General features: G+C 40.7%; 1 protein-coding gene across 1 annotated transcript in view; it reads left to right on the top strand.

Annotated features, from left to right (window-relative positions):
• Positions 1-17,031, top strand: part of MXRA5 (matrix remodeling associated 5) — a 36,565-nt gene extending 19,534 nt beyond the window's left edge. The window contains exons 3-7 of the mRNA XM_007063220.4: positions 340-469; positions 704-1,094; positions 4,263-9,386; positions 10,257-11,157; positions 14,326-17,031. Coding sequence (XP_007063282.2) covers positions 340-469; positions 704-1,094; positions 4,263-9,386; positions 10,257-11,157; positions 14,326-16,234 — 8,455 coding nt within the window. The 3' untranslated portion in view covers positions 16,235-17,031. The remainder of the gene's footprint in view (positions 1-339; positions 470-703; positions 1,095-4,262; positions 9,387-10,256; positions 11,158-14,325) is intronic.
• The last annotated feature ends 2,135 nt before the right edge of the window (positions 17,032-19,166 follow it).

Here is a 19,166-nt window from a genome sequence, read left to right as displayed (position 1 = left end):
AGACTGGCAACATGCCATTAACTAATACCATTCCCATAATGAGAACTCCATGGAAAAATATACTAACTGACATCTCTTAGAATTTAAACTCCCATTTCCTTTTACTTTAAATTATGGCTAAACTCGCACAAATTGAGTTAAAAAAACATAATGTAAATATGGGCTAAGTACACGTGGCCTTATAAAAATGTTTACTGAAACATTTGGTCCTTTAACTGCACATTTTAGGATGCATCCAATGTTTCCTAGAAAGTCAAGTTATATTAATTTAGCCTTAGCAATCCATGAGAGACTGTCATGCATGAAATATAACTGAACATGTTGTGGTTTTTCCCCCAGGTTTAATAGCATACAGTCCATATCTGAAAACTCATTTGCAGGACTTACAAAACTGGAATTGCTCATGATTCATGGAAATGACATCCAAACTATACCCAATGGGGCTTTAAAAGATCTCATGTCTTTACAGGTAATACTAAGGTGTTTCTAAATATAATAAATTACAAATTACACAATGATAAAAGACTGAAATAAGTAGGTTTCTTTAATGCTTTGTTTATTGTCCAACAGGTTATCCATTTTTGTTCCAAATATATTGAAAGATTTTGAATTACAATAATATCATGAGTAATAATGTCCATTAATGGCTGATGTTATTCTGTTACTCTGCTCTCTGTTTCACTATTAGGTATTTCTTTTTTAGGTATTCAAAATTAGCTACAACAAGCTGAAAGTTCTAACAGGCCAAACTCTCCAAGGACTTTCAAGCTTAATGAGACTGCACATGGACCACAACAGAATTGAATTCATCCACCCGAATGCTTTTAATGGGTTAACTTCTCTGAGATTGCTCCATTTGGAAGGAAACTTACTCCAGCAGCTTCATCCCAACACATTTTCAACATTTTCATTCCTTGATTATTTCAGACTGTCAACAGTAAAACACCTCTATCTGTCTGAAAATATTATTAGGACACTGCCTGCAGGGATGTTTCAAGGAATGCCACTCCTGGAGAATCTTTACCTTCATGGGAATCCCTGGTCCTGTGACTGCAGCTTGAAATGGCTCCTGGAATGGGATAAGAAGTCTGGAGGTGAGAAAAGATAAATGATTATTCTATTCATTATAGTGACAACATTCCAGTAATATGCCCTTCTTCTGCTGGGTACATGAAACCATTGGTTTTGCTCTTGGCTGTTCTGCTTATATATTGTGACTTCCCTAAGGACTGCTCTATTTTTTCCACTATCTCACAAACAAGAAACATTTCAAAAAGTAACATGATGGAGAAGTAATTATAAATATCAGGCAAAAATTCTGTGTTTATACAGGAGGGAAGCATGGTCACAACTGATTTAAAAAGCATGATTTCTAAAAATTGTAATTGGAATAAAAAGGTGGTAGAACACACTATATTAATGGAGAAATAAGCAATATCCATGGTGCAAGAGCCAAGAAGCTGGCTTTGTTGCAGTGAATTCAGCTGCAGTTAACACAGAGAAAATTAAAGGCCATTTCCAAGAATGGATTGGGAGGACAGTCACACCCAGGCAAACCTCATCTCAGGGAAGAAGAAAAGAAGACCAGAAGTTGGAATTCTTTTGAGGAAGATCAAGAAGGGTGCAGCACTGGGAAGGGTCAGCCAGGTCAGGAACTCTCATAAGTGTGGGACTGGAGTTATACCAGCCTGAAAAAGAACAGGTAGAGGACTCATAAGAGACTGCAAGAGTTGCTGTAGCTGATAGGGCATCAAGAAGGGACTGTTTTCCTCAGGAAGGTTGATGAAACTGAAGAGATTTGGGCAGGGTTAGTGACAAGGTATGAGGGCTGCTATCATGGAGGTGAATCAAAAGATTTATAGCACTTGGGAGCAGGTTGAGCAGATGTAATCAATCATAACAGATTCTGGTGGCGTAGATTTCCTCATACCATGTGTGTAGCTTATAGCACTTTGTTGGGGGTCACATTCTTACAGATCTTTGTGTTGTAGAACTTTATTTTGGACTTGCGAGGGAGGGATACCTAACAGGACTAAAACGATTTTAAGCATTTACCTTTAGCTTTGTATTTAGATAGTTTGCCTTCTAATAGTCTGATAAATTGTCCTTAACACACATCAGTAGATGTGTCAAATTATTTTAAATTGTCCCATTTCGCCTTATAGATATTAACTTTCCTCTACACATGCACTAATTTAGGCTCAACCACTGTGTTAAGCGCTGTTTTCTTACATAGTAATAGGTTGCCACAGTTTTTATTGGATTAGTTTTGTTTTCTAAACCAGCATGCTAGTGCTGGGAATTACTTTTGGATGTAGTAAGAAAATCATTGTTGTGATTGTCAAATAGATGTACCTTTTATGTTCAGTTATTTTTATACAAATCCTTCACTGACTTCATTAGAAGTTCTGTACATGCCAGTGTATAGGCATAAATATTGTTAAAATGGTCATTTGAAATTTGAGGGTGCTTCCTTTTTGTGGGGCAACAACTAATTCTGAGCTGAATAAACTCTGAGGCTGAAGGTGCTTTATTTGTTTTTAAAATATCATAATTAATAGTCTAGTTTAATTAAATACTCCACATTTGAATGGGGAGTGGGGGAGAGCCTTACATAAAAGGGCTGTCAAACTGACAAACAATCAATTGTTTAAATAAAAAAAGTTTTAAAACTCTTGCCCCTTCCCTCCCTAATCCTATTGTCATCCTTTCTTTTCCTTCCTCATTTCACCCCTGTTTCATTCACCCACCCCTGCTCCCTCACTGGAAGTCAGCATGACTCTTATACCCAGAATAATTGCAATATATTTTGTTTACATTGAGTTTCCAAATGGAATTTGGAGGAGGCAGCTGGGATTCTACTAACCAAAATAATGTGAATACAAGTATATGGCAGAGAACAAGGGTCTTGCTAGCCTGTATGGAGGGAAGGATCCTGGCAGGCAATAGGATTTCCCTTTCATAACTTCAACAGCCCCATTTTCTTTTCTGTTTGGTATTTTTTTTCCTTTTTCTTCATGTAAATTGTGAAGATTGTTAGCTTCTGCTGAAGGAAGGGAAAAGCTGATAAAGCCATTTTTGCTGCTGGCAAATAGCTTGAAAGTACACGAATCAGTCAGAGCAAAGGGATTATGGCAGACAGAGTAAAAAGGTTTGCATAAATCCAGTATTATTATTGAGGAATAAGCATAAAATGTTTATGTAGTACACAAACCCCAAGCCCTCACAGTGTGGGGAAGTGCATAAATTGAAAAAGTGTTGTTTCCCCTCAATAATTATGTATACCATTTTACTCTGCATCCCTGACAATTCCATTTCAGCCTAATTATAAATAATCTGCTGGAACATTTGATGAATGAAGAATGTGTGCTACATTTCTCAAGTAAACTCTACAAATATTTTTTTTTAAAGTTTGTGACTGAAGACCTTTGCATGACTTGCAAAAAGCATTTTGAACTTGTTTTAAGTATGCCACTTGTAAACCTAATAAAGTTGCTGTAAACACATAATAACCAAGTAACCATTCAACTATGTTGGATATTTTCCACAATTTGGCCTTGACTGTTTGTAACAGTCACATAAATCACAATGATAATGTTGAAAGATTTGTGTAAGCTTGCTACAGATGTTCACCATATCCATTTGTATGCTCCCATTTTTGTCATCAAGTTACAAGATAAAAGAATCTAATTTCTTAGTTACCAGGCTGTAATGAATGTTTACATAATACTGGAGACATGAAACTCCAAACTTTACAAAATCTTCTTTTTCGAATTGTTGTTGTTCCATAGACTTAAGTAAATAAGTACTTAGGCACAGCTTATCTGCACTGCTTAAGCAAATGTCCATTTGCTTGTGTGAAAAGGTGTGCATGCTCATGTTGTGGGCACAGCACAAACACAGACATGAAAAATTGACTTGTACTATATAGGTAACATTTAAAAAAGTGGCCTTAGGTTCCTCGATAACTGGGTGCCCAACTTGAGAGAGAAGGGTCTGATTTTTCAGAGGCTTGGAGCATTCAGACTTCCCATTAAAGTCACTGAGAGCCATGGTTGCACAGCAACTTTGAAAATCAGGCCCTTTGTTGCATCAAGTCAAAAATCTAGAAACTAAGGCACCCAAAATCAGTGGCCACTTTTGAAAATTTGGCTGAAGATATGTGTGTTCTTACAACATTCATTTAGCTCTCTAAAAATGCTAGAATTCTATGTTAGAATTCTGTGTTGGTCTTTAGAATGTATCTTTTTTTTTCCTTCCAGGTGTATTAAAGTGCAAGAAGGATAAAGCTTATGAAGGAGGTCAGCTCTGCCCTAAGTGCACCAGCCCCAAACAACTGCAGAAACAAGATATTCAAAATTTGAAAGATCTTTCCTGTAAGAAACCTATTATACAATCCCAATTGAAACAGAACAGCAGCATTGATGAGGTGGAAGATAGGGCCAGTTATGAACTTCCTGAAGAGGCATTTCAGCTATCTCCATGGAACATTACTCTCAATATGACAGATGAGCATGGGAACGTAGTGAACCTAAACTGTGAAATCAAGATGCCAACAGACTCTGCCAAAATTCAATGGAACCAAATCGATCCTCAGGAAATTGATATCAATGCTACAGTTTCACTCGATTTTGAATGTCCAATGAAACGAGAAAACTATGAAAAATTATGGAAACTTATAGCTTATTACAGTGAAGTGCCTGTTAAATTACAAAGGGAACTCATGCTCAGCAAAGAGTCTAAAATAAGTTATGAGTACCGGCAAGATTCAGATGATGATGCCCTTTATTACACGGGTGTGAAAGCTCAAATAATTGCAGAACCTGCCTGGGTTATGCAACCGCTGATAAACATCCAATTAAATAGACACCAGAGCACAGGGAAAAAAGTAGTGCTGTCTTTTTTTACCAAGTTTTCTCAAATAATTCAGATGAAAGACATAAGACAGCACAGACGAAGCTGGGTGATGATAGAGCAACCTCAGAATTCAAAGACAGCCCAGAGTGTTGTTGAAGGCTCAGACTGTCAGCTGAGATGCAATGTGAGAGCATCGGAGAGTCCTGTCATCCAGTGGGTGTTACCAGATGGGAGTAAGTTGACAGCTCCATTTAATCAGAAAGACAGTAGGTTTTCCATCCTCAGCAGTGGCCAGTTAATGATCAAAAAAGCGGATTACACGGATTCTGGTTTGTACCACTGTGTTGCCCAGGTGAGAGATGATGCAGACAGAATGACCTACAGAGTTTTAGTGCAGCCTCCAGTCATTCAGCCCACTGACTCTGATGTAATGAGAGTTGAAAAAAATGTAGGGGACCCAATAGTTTTGCCCTGCAGTGCAATTGCCATACCAGATGCACAGCTGAGTTGGATCCTTCCAAGCAGCCATGTGCTTAATGATTTGTCAAACTCATCCAAAGCGTACGTGTCACACAACGGCACGTTGTTAATTCCAAAGAGTCGTGTCAGTGACAGCGGGTATTACAGGTGTGTGGCTGTCAATCAGCAGGGATCAGATCAGTTTGCTGTTAGGATATCAGTAAATAAGATGCTATCTGACAGATCATCTAAAAGGATAAAAATGAGGAAGCGTCCAGGTTTGAAAACCTCTGGAAAAAGAAGAGGGGGGGTGATAGAAGATGAAGGGGGATCAGGAGTGGAAGTCACAGCTGAGTCCCAGCACAAAAAGAACCATCTGAAGGACCGTGAAGCATCCATTAAACAAAAAAATGACCTCATGCCTGAGGTTCAGGTTAAAAAAAACAAGAAAGGCAGGAGAAAAATGAAGTTATGGAAAGGTACAGATAGAACCCAAGACAGCAATGTTGCAGAAGGCCGTAGGGTATTTGAATCTCGAAGAAGAATAAATATGTCAAACAAACAGATTAATCCACAACACTGGGCTGACATTTTGGCAAAGGTCCGTGGGAAAAATATTCTTAAAACAACAGCAGCAGCCGGCCCTTCTTTAATGACTACATTGCCGTCATTCGTTCAGAAAGCCACTACAGCTCCTTCTCCTATGGCCAGTCCTCCCCAGAAGCCTTCTCTAGAGACTGCAGCCAATGGGGACGAGTCTTCTGCAGATGTATCACACTTGGGTGAGGACAAGATCTTCTCAGTCACTATTTCCCCCACCGTTCTAGCACAAGATTATAGCCCAGATCAAACAACTTCTGCTCAACCGACATTAATGAGCACAGAAACTGAGCCCTCCATAGAACTCCAGTCTTTAGGAACACCTGAAAGTATATACACTGTAGAACCATCTTTTGTGTGGTCTACATACTTTACTCCAATCTCTCCAACTATATACTCACATCACTCATATGATCAGCAGCATGTTGATGTAAAGACTGATTATTCACCAGTAGCAGAAGAAAGCATTAACGCTGTCACTGAAGAGCCCCTAGATGAACAAACAACTACCTTGCCCAATATTCAAAGCAGTTTGCACACAGTGGAAAATGCAGCTACAACAACGCTGTATATCACAGAGGAATCTTCCACTTCTGCTGAGCTACCAGTGGATGCCACTGTCCTTGCAGAACCTCAGACTGCTGTAAATCTCCCTACCACCTTGGAGACAGATTCACAGCACAATGAAGTGGATGCAGGGTCCATAAATTCCACAGCTTCCCAGGGTGATAAGATCAGCTATTTAGATTTAATAGCCACTACTACTATTTCATCTTCTGCTTCTCCATTTAAGGATTCTGTTACTAAAGAGAGCAATGTCGTAAAGCATCAGCACAGGGAGGTACCTACAGATAAGACTAAAATTACAGACATTGACTTAAGCACAATTTTTCAAGTTTTCACATTAGTTAATGAGGAACCACAGACCAACAAGGATATAGAGACTCAGGTAAGAGTGTCTAGTAGCAGTTATGGGAGCTCTGAAGGAGCTGCACATGAAGACATGCCTGTTCCAAAATCAGACTCCACATTCACTCTCGCAAGTACCATTGCTCCTCTTAAAAAAACAGAGTCAGTAACAACTGCTGTTTTATTTGGCAACTTGACCACTATGGCCGAGATTACAACTCCCTCTAGAAAGACTACCATCTCTAACACACTGCTTACCCAGCATCCCAGAAGACGACCCTATGGGAGAAGGAGATTAAGACCAAACAGATTTCGTCAAAGACCAAAACCTATTCCTCCTCCTGCTTTTACTACAGAGGAGATGCCTGTTACTCAAAAATCACCTAAAATAGAAGATGCTACTAGAAGTTCTCCTGGAACTGTTGTTAAGGGTGATCATAAAACCGATGCTAAAATACAAATTAAGAAACATAATAATTTAGAGATGATTGCTTCATTGATTACAGAGGCAAATGTGTTAGAGAGGTTGACCAAAGTCAGAGACACAGAGGGAGCTTTTTCACATATGCCTACTGCTTCTCTACCTGAAACAAAACATTCAACACTTTCTAATGCTGGTGAAACCCAGGTACTTCCTGTGACTACAACTATCACAACTGCATCATCATATGGTGGACTTAACACAGCCTCTGTTACAGAGTTACATTTGTCCCAAGAACCAGATCAGAAGACAACCGCAACATACCATACACTAGTTAATGTGTCTGAAGAAAATGTCATTAAAACAAGTCATGAAGTTACAGGTGGTAAGGCACAAAAAACAAGCGATTCAGTCTCCACTGAGTACATTAATAGCCTGCTTAGCCCTGGTTATTCAGTGACTCCGGAATTTCGAGAAGATTCCATTCCTCTTGGATCAAAAGTTGGAGAGAATGGAATCAGCCCAAGAGTATCTCAGCCAATACCTCCCACTGTGCTGCACTTGAGTGCTCCTGTTGGCACAGTGGAAAGTTTTAAGGACCTGTCAATTTCAGATGAACTTCAGAAGCCTTCAAAATCTTTAAAAACAGCTACAGTAACCACACCACCTCAGCAAAGAGAAATTATGGCTGTATCCTTTCCCTTCAGCACAACAAGATCTCAACCTTTCACACTTACAGAAAACAAGAAACCAATTATTGTTCCTGTACAAACTTGGACAAAAACAGTATCATCTTCCTGGGACAAGAAGGAAACCAAACCTCATGCATTTGATCATGATCAAATTGCTATATACACAACTGAAAACCCTGAATCTCCAGTTGCAACCGTTGACTTTGTTCCATTTACAAAACCTGGCACTCCTCCCCCATCAGTTTCAAGCACTTTACATTTGTCTATTCATTCTTCTACCAAGCAAAATACCACATTCAATCAAGTAAGGTTTCCAGAGACCAAAGGATTTGAAATTGATGGTACAACAATCACATACAGCACAAGACAAAACGAAGATGTATTTTCCAGATCTTATTCAAACCAAAACAGGATTAAAGCACAACACAAACAAGAGCAATTTAAAGAGACGTTTGGTCTCATTAGGTCTAACAATAGTTTATTGTTAAATCCAAACTTTCCCCATCAGTCAGCGGGAATGGTACCAATCTTTAACCAGCAACCGGCTGTAGCACCTCCAAAGCATATTCCAGTGAGGGGGACAAAGAGGCCACCATATCTCATGATACAAGGCTCATTTCATCATTTTATAACTCACCAGCCCCTCCATTATACCAACAAACCAGAGATAACAGCATATGCCGCACACACAACACAGGACAGAAAAACCTATACTCCTCAAACAGAGCCAACCACTGCGACGACAGCCACTCCATTACACAGACCTATCCCACTTGTTCCAGGTAGATTTGGCAATCAGGGACAAAACAGCTACAATGTTCACTCCAGAGTTTTTGGCAGTAACTATATTCCTGATAACAGAGGCACAGCTGGGAGACTACCGAGTCAAGGAATCCCATATTACCCCAACCCTGGAATCTCCTTTGTCTTTAATAGAACCAGAACATTTTCACACTTAGGAGTGAATCCTAAACCAGTGGTGCCTAGTCCACTTGCCCCAGTAAATACAAATGAGAAGAAAGCCACCCAAGTCTCATCTGCTGGGATTACAATACGAGGCACTGTTCTAAAGGCCACAGCTGTTCCAGTAGCTCCATTTTTCCACACCTCAAGTACCACACCACCAGCCACAACTGCTTTGAAGAGCACTCGTCCATCATTCATCTCGCAAAGCATTAGACCTCAAATATCCTCTAGCATTCAGTCCTTCAGAAGTGTCCTTTATAATAATCAAAAAGTCCCATCTGTGCCTAAACTGGGAGGAATTATGCCAAATAATTCTAGTGTAATTCAACCTTCAACTAACTTCAGGGCACATGGTGAAAGACCTAAAATTACCACAAAAGGTCCTCAGAGCTTATCCATCCTTGCTGAAACAGATGTTGTTATCCCATGTGATGCAGGAGGAGAACCCAAGCCCTTTGTTACTTGGACAAAAGTCTCTACAGGTAAGTTAGTTAAACATTTGATCTCCCATATAGCTGTAAAAGGGGACACATACTTCCATATTTAAAAAAATACAATAGTACTGTACAGTAATGATTCAAAACACAATATAACACTTTTATCCATGTTAATAGTTTGGACCACTAGAATATTTTAGTCTTTTTTAAGGCTACCCATTTCTGCATGTGGATATGAGAAAAACCTCCACTGTCCTGCTACTCCCAAATAAAAATGACCTTTAGGTCTTTTGCTAAGAGGTACTCTAAGGACCTTATCCAAAATCAGCACTTCATTGCCCTTTGGATCAGGCTGTCAATTCACTATATTTTTTAACATCCAAATTTACCCCCACTAAAAAATGTAAAATGCAGGGGGAGGACGGAAATGTCTTTAAGAGATCCTGGCGTCCAAGTGTGCATGTTCTCCTAGGCTGGAATTTATGCTAGAGGAGCCTAGGGGCACTGATTAGTTAGGAGAGTGTTTCAGAGTTCTTTGTTATATGTCTAGGTATATCAGTAAAATGTTCCTGGAAATCATGTGAGAGGTTAATTGACACCCCAAAGCATTAAGAGTGTATTGTACTCTGAGAACCTTTTCCCACTGTTTTTAAGTCTTGGACTTTTTGGATGATTAGTTTTGACAACAAAAACTCCAGCCACAGGAGTATATCAGAAGGCATATATCAGATCTTGCCCGTGTAGATCATTCTTAACTGAGGAGTCTGTTCTCCCCATTCATCTTCACTCCTAGATTCTACTTCATTATTGTTAATATGCAATAAGTAGAGAAGTTTCCATAAATGTCTTTCAGTGCAATGTTGTCTGTCTTAAGAACAAACTCTCCAATTTTCTTTCTTTCGTCTATCCTCCCAGGATCCCTGATGACAGCAAACACAAGAATACAACGGTTTGAAGTCTTGAAAAATGGCACATTCATTATCCGAAATGTTCAACTCCAGGATCGTGGGCAGTACTTGTGCACTGCTCAGAACCTGTATGGTGTCGATAAAATGATTGTCCTGTTGACAGTGACAGCCCAGCAGCCCAAAATGTTAGTTTCCCGCTACCGAGATGCCACTGTTTATTTTGGAGACACGGTGGCAATGGAATGCCAGGCCAAAGGGATCCCAAGCCCACATATTTCATGGATTTTACCTGACAGGAAGATACTGCAGACAGTAACCAGCTCTGAGAGCAGGATAACATTCCATGAAAATAGAACTTTGTCTATCAAGGAGGTGACGTTTTCAGACCGAGGAGTGTACAAGTGCATAGCTAGCAACACTGCAGGAGCGGACAGCATAGCCGTGAGGCTTCACATTGCGGCATTACCCCCAATCATCCAGCAGGAAAAACAGGAGAATATTTCTTTGTCCTTTGGTCACAACATTCACATTCACTGCACTGCCAAAGCAGCACCCCTCCCTAGCATCCGCTGGGTGCTCTTTGATGGCACCCAGATCCGACCCTCCCAGTTTGTCAATGGGAATTTATTTGTCTTCCCCAATGGAACCCTTTACATACGCAACATCTCCCCCAAGGACAGTGGGAGCTATGAGTGCATCGCTGCTAACATGGTGGGGGCAGCCAGGAGAACGGTTCAGCTGTATGTGAAGAAGCAGTCATCAAATGCCAAGATCACTTGGAGCTCTCCACAGAGAACAGATGTAACCTACGGCAGCACCCTGCATCTGGACTGCACTGCTTCTGGGGATCCCTGGCCCTGGATACTATGGAGGCTGCCTTCTAAAAGGATGATTGATTCTCTGCACAGGTAGATTGCTATTCGTTGTGGCCTGCATACATTATTTTTCCAATGAGGCTGATGCAAAGCCCATTGAAATAAAGAGAAGTGTTGTTATTGATTTGATTTGATAGAAGAGTCCAAAGCAAAAGCTATTTTAAAATAATGACACTAATAAAATGGGAAAAAATCCAATTTAAATCAATTACAGTCACGCTGCCAGGGTAGTAAAGAGCCAGGCAGTAAAAGATGTATGATAAGGGCCCTATCAAATTCGTGGCCATGCAAAACACATCATGGACCATGAAATCTGGTCTCCCAGCTGTGAAATTTGGTCTTTTGTGTGCTTTTACCTTATACTACACATATTTCACTGGGAAGACCAGCGTTCCTCAAATTGGGGGTCCTGACCCAAAAGGGAGTTGCAGGGGGTCGCAAGGTTATTTCAGGGGAGTTACAGTTTTGCCACCCTTACTTATGCACTGTCTTCAGAGCTGGGTGGCCGGAGAGCGGTGGCTGTTGGCCAGGTGCCCAGCTCTGAAGGCAGCGCCCTGCCAGCAGCAGTGCAGAAGTAAGAGTGGCAATACCACACCATGCCACCCTTACTTCTGCGCTGCTGCCTTCAGAGCTGGGCAGCTGGAGAATGGTGGCTGCTATCCAAGGGCCCAACTATGAAGGCAGCAGCACTGAAGTAAGGATGGCAACTCCTGGCAACGGTTCTGCCTTCAGAGCTGGGCTCCTCGCTCTCCGGCTACCCAGCTCTGACGACAGTGCCACTCCCAGCAGCAGTGCAGAAATAAGGGTAACAGTACTGGAACCCCCCTACAATAACCTTGCAACCCCCACACAACTCCCATTTGGGTCAGGACCCCTACAATTACAACACCGTGAAATTTCAGATTTAAATAGCTAATATCATGAAATTTACAATTTTTAAAATCCTATGACTGTGAAATTGAGCAAAATGGACTGTGAATTTGTGATATAGGTTTCTTTGGGGTCATACAGCATTTCAGTGCCGTCTAATTGCATACCTGGAATTTGCCTAGTACTGAATAGACACCTGTCTGTCAAAGAAAAGTCCTTACTCTTGGGAAATGAGAGACTGATTGTTTCAGGGGAGACTGTTATGAAATGGTTCTTTGTGGGGGGATCCATTGTGTCACTATTGTACAAGATTACGACAGACTAAATGGAGCATTAACTCCCTTATGAAAAATATAGATCTTTCCCAAATATTATAATGTAATATTATTTAAAATATATTCCAGGTTCAGGAAAAAATAAATAGGTTAAAACTAGGTACATCTTTACAAAACTAGTAATTTTTCCTGGTGTTGAAAATATATGGTGTAATGATAGGGTTAAAAATCACTGAAAATGTCTAGTTTGGTACACATGAAAATGTATGGGGTAACTGAGCACCCATAACTTCGGTCAAGCTCGAAAGGAGCCATGGATGCTCAGAACTTCTGTAAATCAGTTCATATATATCCATTACACTAATTCTTATGCTTGCACAAATACCTAGGTCTAGCTGGAAACCAAGTATGTCATTTAAAATTTTGGGGTTTTGGAAGTTATTTTCATTTTGCTATGGAACAAAAATGCGACCTTTTGAATTTTTTTGCAAAAAAAATAGGAGAGAAACCCACCCCAAGTTAGCCAGTACCCAGTGTTTGGAGCACTCACTGGGAGGGGGGAAGATTCTGGTTTGAGTCTCTTCTCCAAATCAGGCAGTGCAGGAACATTCCAGGCAAGTGTCCTAACCACCAGCCAATAGAGTCAGTCTCTTACTCGCCTTTCCACTTTGGATGAATAAATAACTATTCATTGAACCAGAGAGAGAGAGAATGACTCTATGCAGGACACTCACATGGCAGACCCATCTTCAAGCCCCTGATGTGAATCAGGGAGAACAGAGATTTCATCCTGGTTCCTTTACATCCCAAATGAGTATCCCAACCAATTGGCTACTCTGGATCTCTGAACATTACATGGTGGGAGGTGTATACACTGACTTCATTTACTTAATTTTCCTGTTCTGCTCTGCTCCTTCCCCCTCCCCACTCCCCAATCAGATGAGCCCCATTCTACTGTGAGCCATTAAATTTTGTCTATTTGACCCATTGGCCAGAAATGACCTTAGCATAATTTCAGTGCTGAAGAAATGAAACCCCCTACAATTATTTATTTAAATAAGTACAGTCATTCCAGCATTAATAATGGCTTGTAAATAGATCTGTGCAAATACAACTCTACATAGGTTCTTATGAGAAAAATCGCTCTCTAATGCTCTTGAAATCAAATCACACTACCACTATAATAATCAGTCTCACAATTTGCAATCAATACCACTGATATGTTTTCCCCAAAACATAAATTTTCCACACAGATATGTAAAATGCCACTCAATCATTCACTGAGGTCCATAGACAGAGTGACAAGAGATATTTTGCAATTAACAACATGCTTGCTGCCAGATTATTTGCCAACAGCATTCCTGATTAATGAACAAGCTCATCATGGTTTATTTCATATTGACATATTTAATATTTGGGCAGGCTGTGAGTATTATCCACAGTACATTTTTATACCTTTTAGCTATAGCAACAAAATGGCATTTTGTATAATTTGTGTAACAATAATTCCCTCCTCCCTTTAGCCATCATAAGATCCATTATAAGGTGATTTAATTTTGTGTACAAATATATAACTCTGTTAAAAATTTACTCAAAATTATTCTGAAAGTTTAAAAAGGTTGTATGGGAATCTGTAGGAAGTAACACATTTTGGTTCATAATTGACTTGAGTATAGCATTCAATTCTCCCCATAGTTATGGTATGTAGATGCATGTGTATATAAATTAATGTTCAGTGTTACCATGTCTGAATATTACAGAGTACGGTAGATGCACTCCACATTAAAAGAGTAATAGAATGAATCAAAAATTCTTAACTCAGCAGAGGGGTCAATTTAAGTTCGGAGAACAATTGTTTAGTTGCAACTGAACAGAATTATTTTTGTATTTTCTTTCTGGTGAAAAAAACTGTTAAAATTTCTAGTACATTCTAATTACCTAGCTGTAGCAACACTGCTATTTTTAATGGGTTTTTCCGTGAGTTACAGTAAATAATAAAATAATGAAAACTGATTTTGCAGCTCATATCGCATTCTCTTTTCTTTCCCCAAATTAGCTTGGAGACTAGAATCAAGGTGTTTGGCAACGGGACTTTGGTTGTCCATGCAGTCACAGATAAGGATGCAGGAGACTATCTGTGTATGGCCCGCAATAAGATCGGAGATGACTATGTAGTTCTCAAAGTGAACGTGATGATGAGACCTGCCAAAATAGAACACAAGAATGAGAATAACCACAAGGTTATGTATGGCGGGGACTTGAAAGTTGACTGTGTAGCCACCGGTCTGCCAAACCCCGAGATCTCCTGGGGCCTCCCAGATGGCAGCATGATAAACACCTTCATGCAGTCAGATGACAGTGGAAACCGAGCAAAGAGATACGTGGTCTTTAACAATGGGACACTGTACTTCAATGATGTGGGGCTGAGAGAGGAAGGGGACTACACCTGTTATGCTGAGAACCAAATTGGGAAGGATGAGATGAGAATACGAGTCAAAGTGGTGGCTGAGCCTGCAACCATCAGAAACAAAACCTACTCTGTTATTAATGTACCCTATGGAGACGTGGTCACTGTGGCTTGCGAAGCCAAAGGCGAGCCCACCCCTAGGGTGATATGGCTCTCTCCAACCAACAGGCCCATTCCTCTCCTGTCTGACAAATATCAAGTGTATGGGGATGGCACCCTCCTCATCCAAAAGGCCCAGAGATCTGACAGCGGCAATTATACTTGTTTGGTGCGGAACAGTGCTGGGGAAGACAGGAAAATAGTCTGGATTCAAGTCAATGTTCAGTCTCCCAGAATCAATGGGCACCCCAACCCGATCACATCTGTGAGAGAGACAGCCATGAGGGAGAGCCGGAAACTTATTGACTGTAAAGCTGAAGGCATACCTACTCCACGGATCCTATGGGCTTTCCCAGAAGGAGTGGTCCTGCCTTCTCCCTACTATGGGAACAGAATTACTGTGCACCGCAATGGCACCCTGGACATCAGGGGGGTGAGGCAAACAGACTCAGTGCAGCTAGTGTGCATCGGGAGGAACGAAGGGGGAGAGGCTAGGCTGATTGTGCAGCTTCTGGTCACAGATCATTTGGAGAAACCTACCTTCAGGGACCCGGTCAGTGAAAGAATCACTGCCACAGCTGGTCACAGTATCAATCTGAACTGCTCAGTGCACGGGAACCCTGAGCCCAGCACATCTTGGATCCTTCCCAATGGCACTGAGCTGCAGAGCGGCAGCCACTTGCAGAGATTCTACCACAAGAGGGATGGGAAATTGCACATCAGTGGCCTCTCCGCAGTGGATGCTGGGACTTATCGCTGCACGGCCAGGAACCCAGGTGGCTATGCAGAGAGGGTGATCTTCCTGAAGGTGGGTCTCAAGCCAGAAATCAGCAACCAGTACAAGAACCTGGTGAGCATTATCAATGGAGAGACTTTGCAGCTCCACTGCGTCACCCAGCCGAACCCCCGGGCACACATTTCCTGGACACTGCCCAATGGGATGGTACTAGATGGCCCTCAAGCCATAGGTCGCTTCTCCCTCCTCGAGAACGGCTCGCTCACTGTGCGTGATGCCTCTGTATTCGACAGGGGCACCTACCTGTGCAAGGCACTGACAGAGTATGGCACCTCTATTATGAATGTCCCAGTCATAGTGATAGCCTATCCGCCCCGGATCACCAGTGAGCCAGCACCAGTCATCTACACCAGGCCTGGCAATGCAGTTAAGCTGAACTGCATGGCCATTGGGATTCCTAAAGCAGAAATAACATGGGAGCTCCCAGACAAATCGCATCTGACAACAGGAGCTCAGTCCCGTCTGTATGGAAACAAATTCCTTCACCCTCAGGGGTCATTAATCATCCAGCAATCTACACAAAGGGATGCAGGCTTTTACAAATGCACTGCTAAAAATATACTGGGCAGCGATTCAAAAACAACTTATATTCACATATTCTAACGTTCAAACAAACTCCTTTGACTAGACACAAATGCCCAGTCGCTGCCAAGCAAGTGCAGCAGAAAAGTACTGTTTGTAAGCAAAGCCAGGGATACTGAGGGCACAAAAGTGGGATTTTAATTCTCATTTTCATGAGCAGTACATCACTGCTTTCGTAATGACCATGATCCTGCAGCAGAAAGAGGCAACAAAAATACTTAAATGCGGGGGCTAACACAATTGTTTACATGATGTAACGTAATTTCTCATGGCATTCCACAGCACCTGAGGCCTAATGTACTGTACGCATACCTGTTGATATTCCAGATATTCCAGCCTTGGCTTAACAAGCACTTTAAAAATACCAAAGAAGTATTAACTGTAATAAATGAGCTACAGTGATAAAAGTGCTTTATTATTTTTTAAGAAAGACATCCGTTTTTTTATCCCCTGCAGTGCATTTCATAACCTAGCCTTATAGAATATGATTACTAACCTTTCTATTAATTCTTCTATTCGCTCTTCCAGATCAAAGATTAATTTAGCAAATAAGAGTGATCTATTTTTAATCAAGGACATTCAGACATTAGTTACTGTAATGAATGAACCTTTTCCAGCCAGTAAGGATGCTCCAGTTGAATTCAATCATTATATATTTTATATATATTTTTAAACCAGACTATGAGACTAGAAAGAACAACAATGATTTGTCTCATTTTATAAATTATTGGTCTTTACAAGACTCTGATACGTTACTGTATTTTATAATGTTAAGGTCAGTATACTGTACGTTTTATAATAAAAAATATTTTCCAACCAACTTTTTTTCATGTTTTTTTCATGGTCATTCAGACAAATGCTAGCTGAAGACAACATAATTAATATGAAGTAAAATGAGAAAATATAACAGATTGTTAGACATAATCTTCATCCTACTGAATATCATTTCTGAAACCTGCCGGCAGCCTCCCATGCACACCGTAAGCTATAGGCAGCCTGCCTCACTTTCCCTTCCTGGACTGTTCAAATAAAACTTCCCTTTAGGCTTTTTCTTGGTCAAAACTACCTCTTCCTGGGGACTAGGTTTATTAATGTAAAATAAAACTGCAGATAAAACTCAAAATATCTAAAGTCCATTTCTAAAACCACACAGCACAAGGTTTCTCTTCCTCCACCCAGGCCTTCCTGCCTGAGGCCTTTGCATTCTCTCCTCTGCTTGGACAGGATCTCTCTCAGGCCCCCCTGCCTTCGGCAACTCCCCTGGTCTTAGGGTCTTCCCTGCTTTCATCGCTCTCTGCAGGCTCTGCCACAGCTTCCTGAGCCACCCCCTTCACTGGAGCCACCTGCTGCCCTTTATAGGGAATTAACTGATTTAACCCAGGTGTCCTTCATTCTGTAATCAGGACTGGCTAGCATCAGACCTACACCCATTAAGGGGCAAGCCGTCCTGCTACAGTTTCCTAACAGCTAACATGGAATCCCTGCTCCATATCTTTTAGATATGTTTTCATGTTCATAGTCTTTTGCTCAGAATCAAATATGGGATTATTTAATAGTGTGATGTCCCCGTTTGATTTGCCCAGATTTTGAATACCACAACCACGATTAGAGCAGCAAGTAAAAAGTTGACTCTGAGTTAGGAATGGAAGGATAACCCATACCAGGTTATCAGCTACGATTTTTGATTTCCTAAGGGCAGATTTTGTGAAATTCAGTGAATTTAGTTACTGAAGTCAACTGAATTGAAGAGCTCAAGAGCTTAAATATGGAGGAGGCTTGGAATTTCTTCAAATCAACTATACAAAAACAATCTGAAATTTGCATCCCAAGCAAGGAAATAAAATAAATAAGGAAAGGTCCCAGACCCAACTGGATGAATAACTACCTCCAAAAGGTTATTAGGAGTTAACAGAGACCCTTTAGGGAATGGAAAAAGGGATTGATTAACAAAGAAAGTAACATCGTGGAAGTTAGACAACGTAGGAATAAAGTGAGAATTGCTAAAAGTCAAGATGAATTAGATCTTGCCAAGCAAATTAAATAAATAATGATGGGTTTTAGTTATATAAATAAAAAAAGAAAGAGGAAGGATGAAGTTGGGTCGCTATGCAGTGAGGAGCAGAAGGAGATTAAAGATAAGATAGGTATGGACCAGAAACGGAATGAATCCTTTTAATCAGTTTTCAGTAAGGATGATAATATGGAATGCGGGTGTGAAGGCAGTATGGTTGTTTGTTAGAAATGAGTATTGGATATGGACATTGCCACATTTGAGGTGGAAGACAAATGTAAAGAGCTAAATGTACCCAAACTGGGGAAGTGGAGGGAGATTTCCATCCCAGATTACTGAAAGAACTGGCAGATGAGATTGCTAGTCCAGTAGCAAGGAATTCTAATAACTCTGTCTGTTCAAGAGTAATTACATATGACTGGAGAATAGTTAACGTTGTACCTATCTTTAAGAAAGTGTGTGGGGGGGGGGAAGTGATCAGAGTAATTATAGACCTGTTAGTCTCACTTCAGTGGTATTAGAACAAATTGTGAAGGAAAGAATAATTAATTTCATGAGGTAACTGGTAAAGGGAGTGTAATGCAATAGGGTTTACCAAAGGTTAGACTGTGCCAAAGTAACCTGATTTTTTTTCTTTGAGAAAATAACTGATATTTTTAGATAAGGGAAGTGCAGTTATTTAATCTACTTGGACTTCAGCAAAGCATTTGAGACAGTGCTGCATGGAAACTTATTAGTTAAATTAGAATCATAGAATATCAGGGTTGGAAGGGACCTCAGGAGGTCATCTAGTCCAACCTCCTGCTCAAAGCAGGACCAACCCCCAACTAAATCATCCCAGCCAGGGCTTTGTCAAGATTGACCTTAAAAACCTCAAAGGAAGGAGATTCCACCACTTCCCTAGGTAACCCATTCCAATGCTTCACCACCCTCCTAGTGAAA

Source organism: Chelonia mydas, chromosome 1 (assembly GCF_015237465.2).
Source record: "Chelonia mydas isolate rCheMyd1 chromosome 1, rCheMyd1.pri.v2, whole genome shotgun sequence".
In the NCBI taxonomy this organism is placed as follows: Eukaryota; Metazoa; Chordata; order Testudines; family Cheloniidae; genus Chelonia; species Chelonia mydas.
This window is presented reverse-complemented; position numbering and strand designations above follow the sequence as displayed.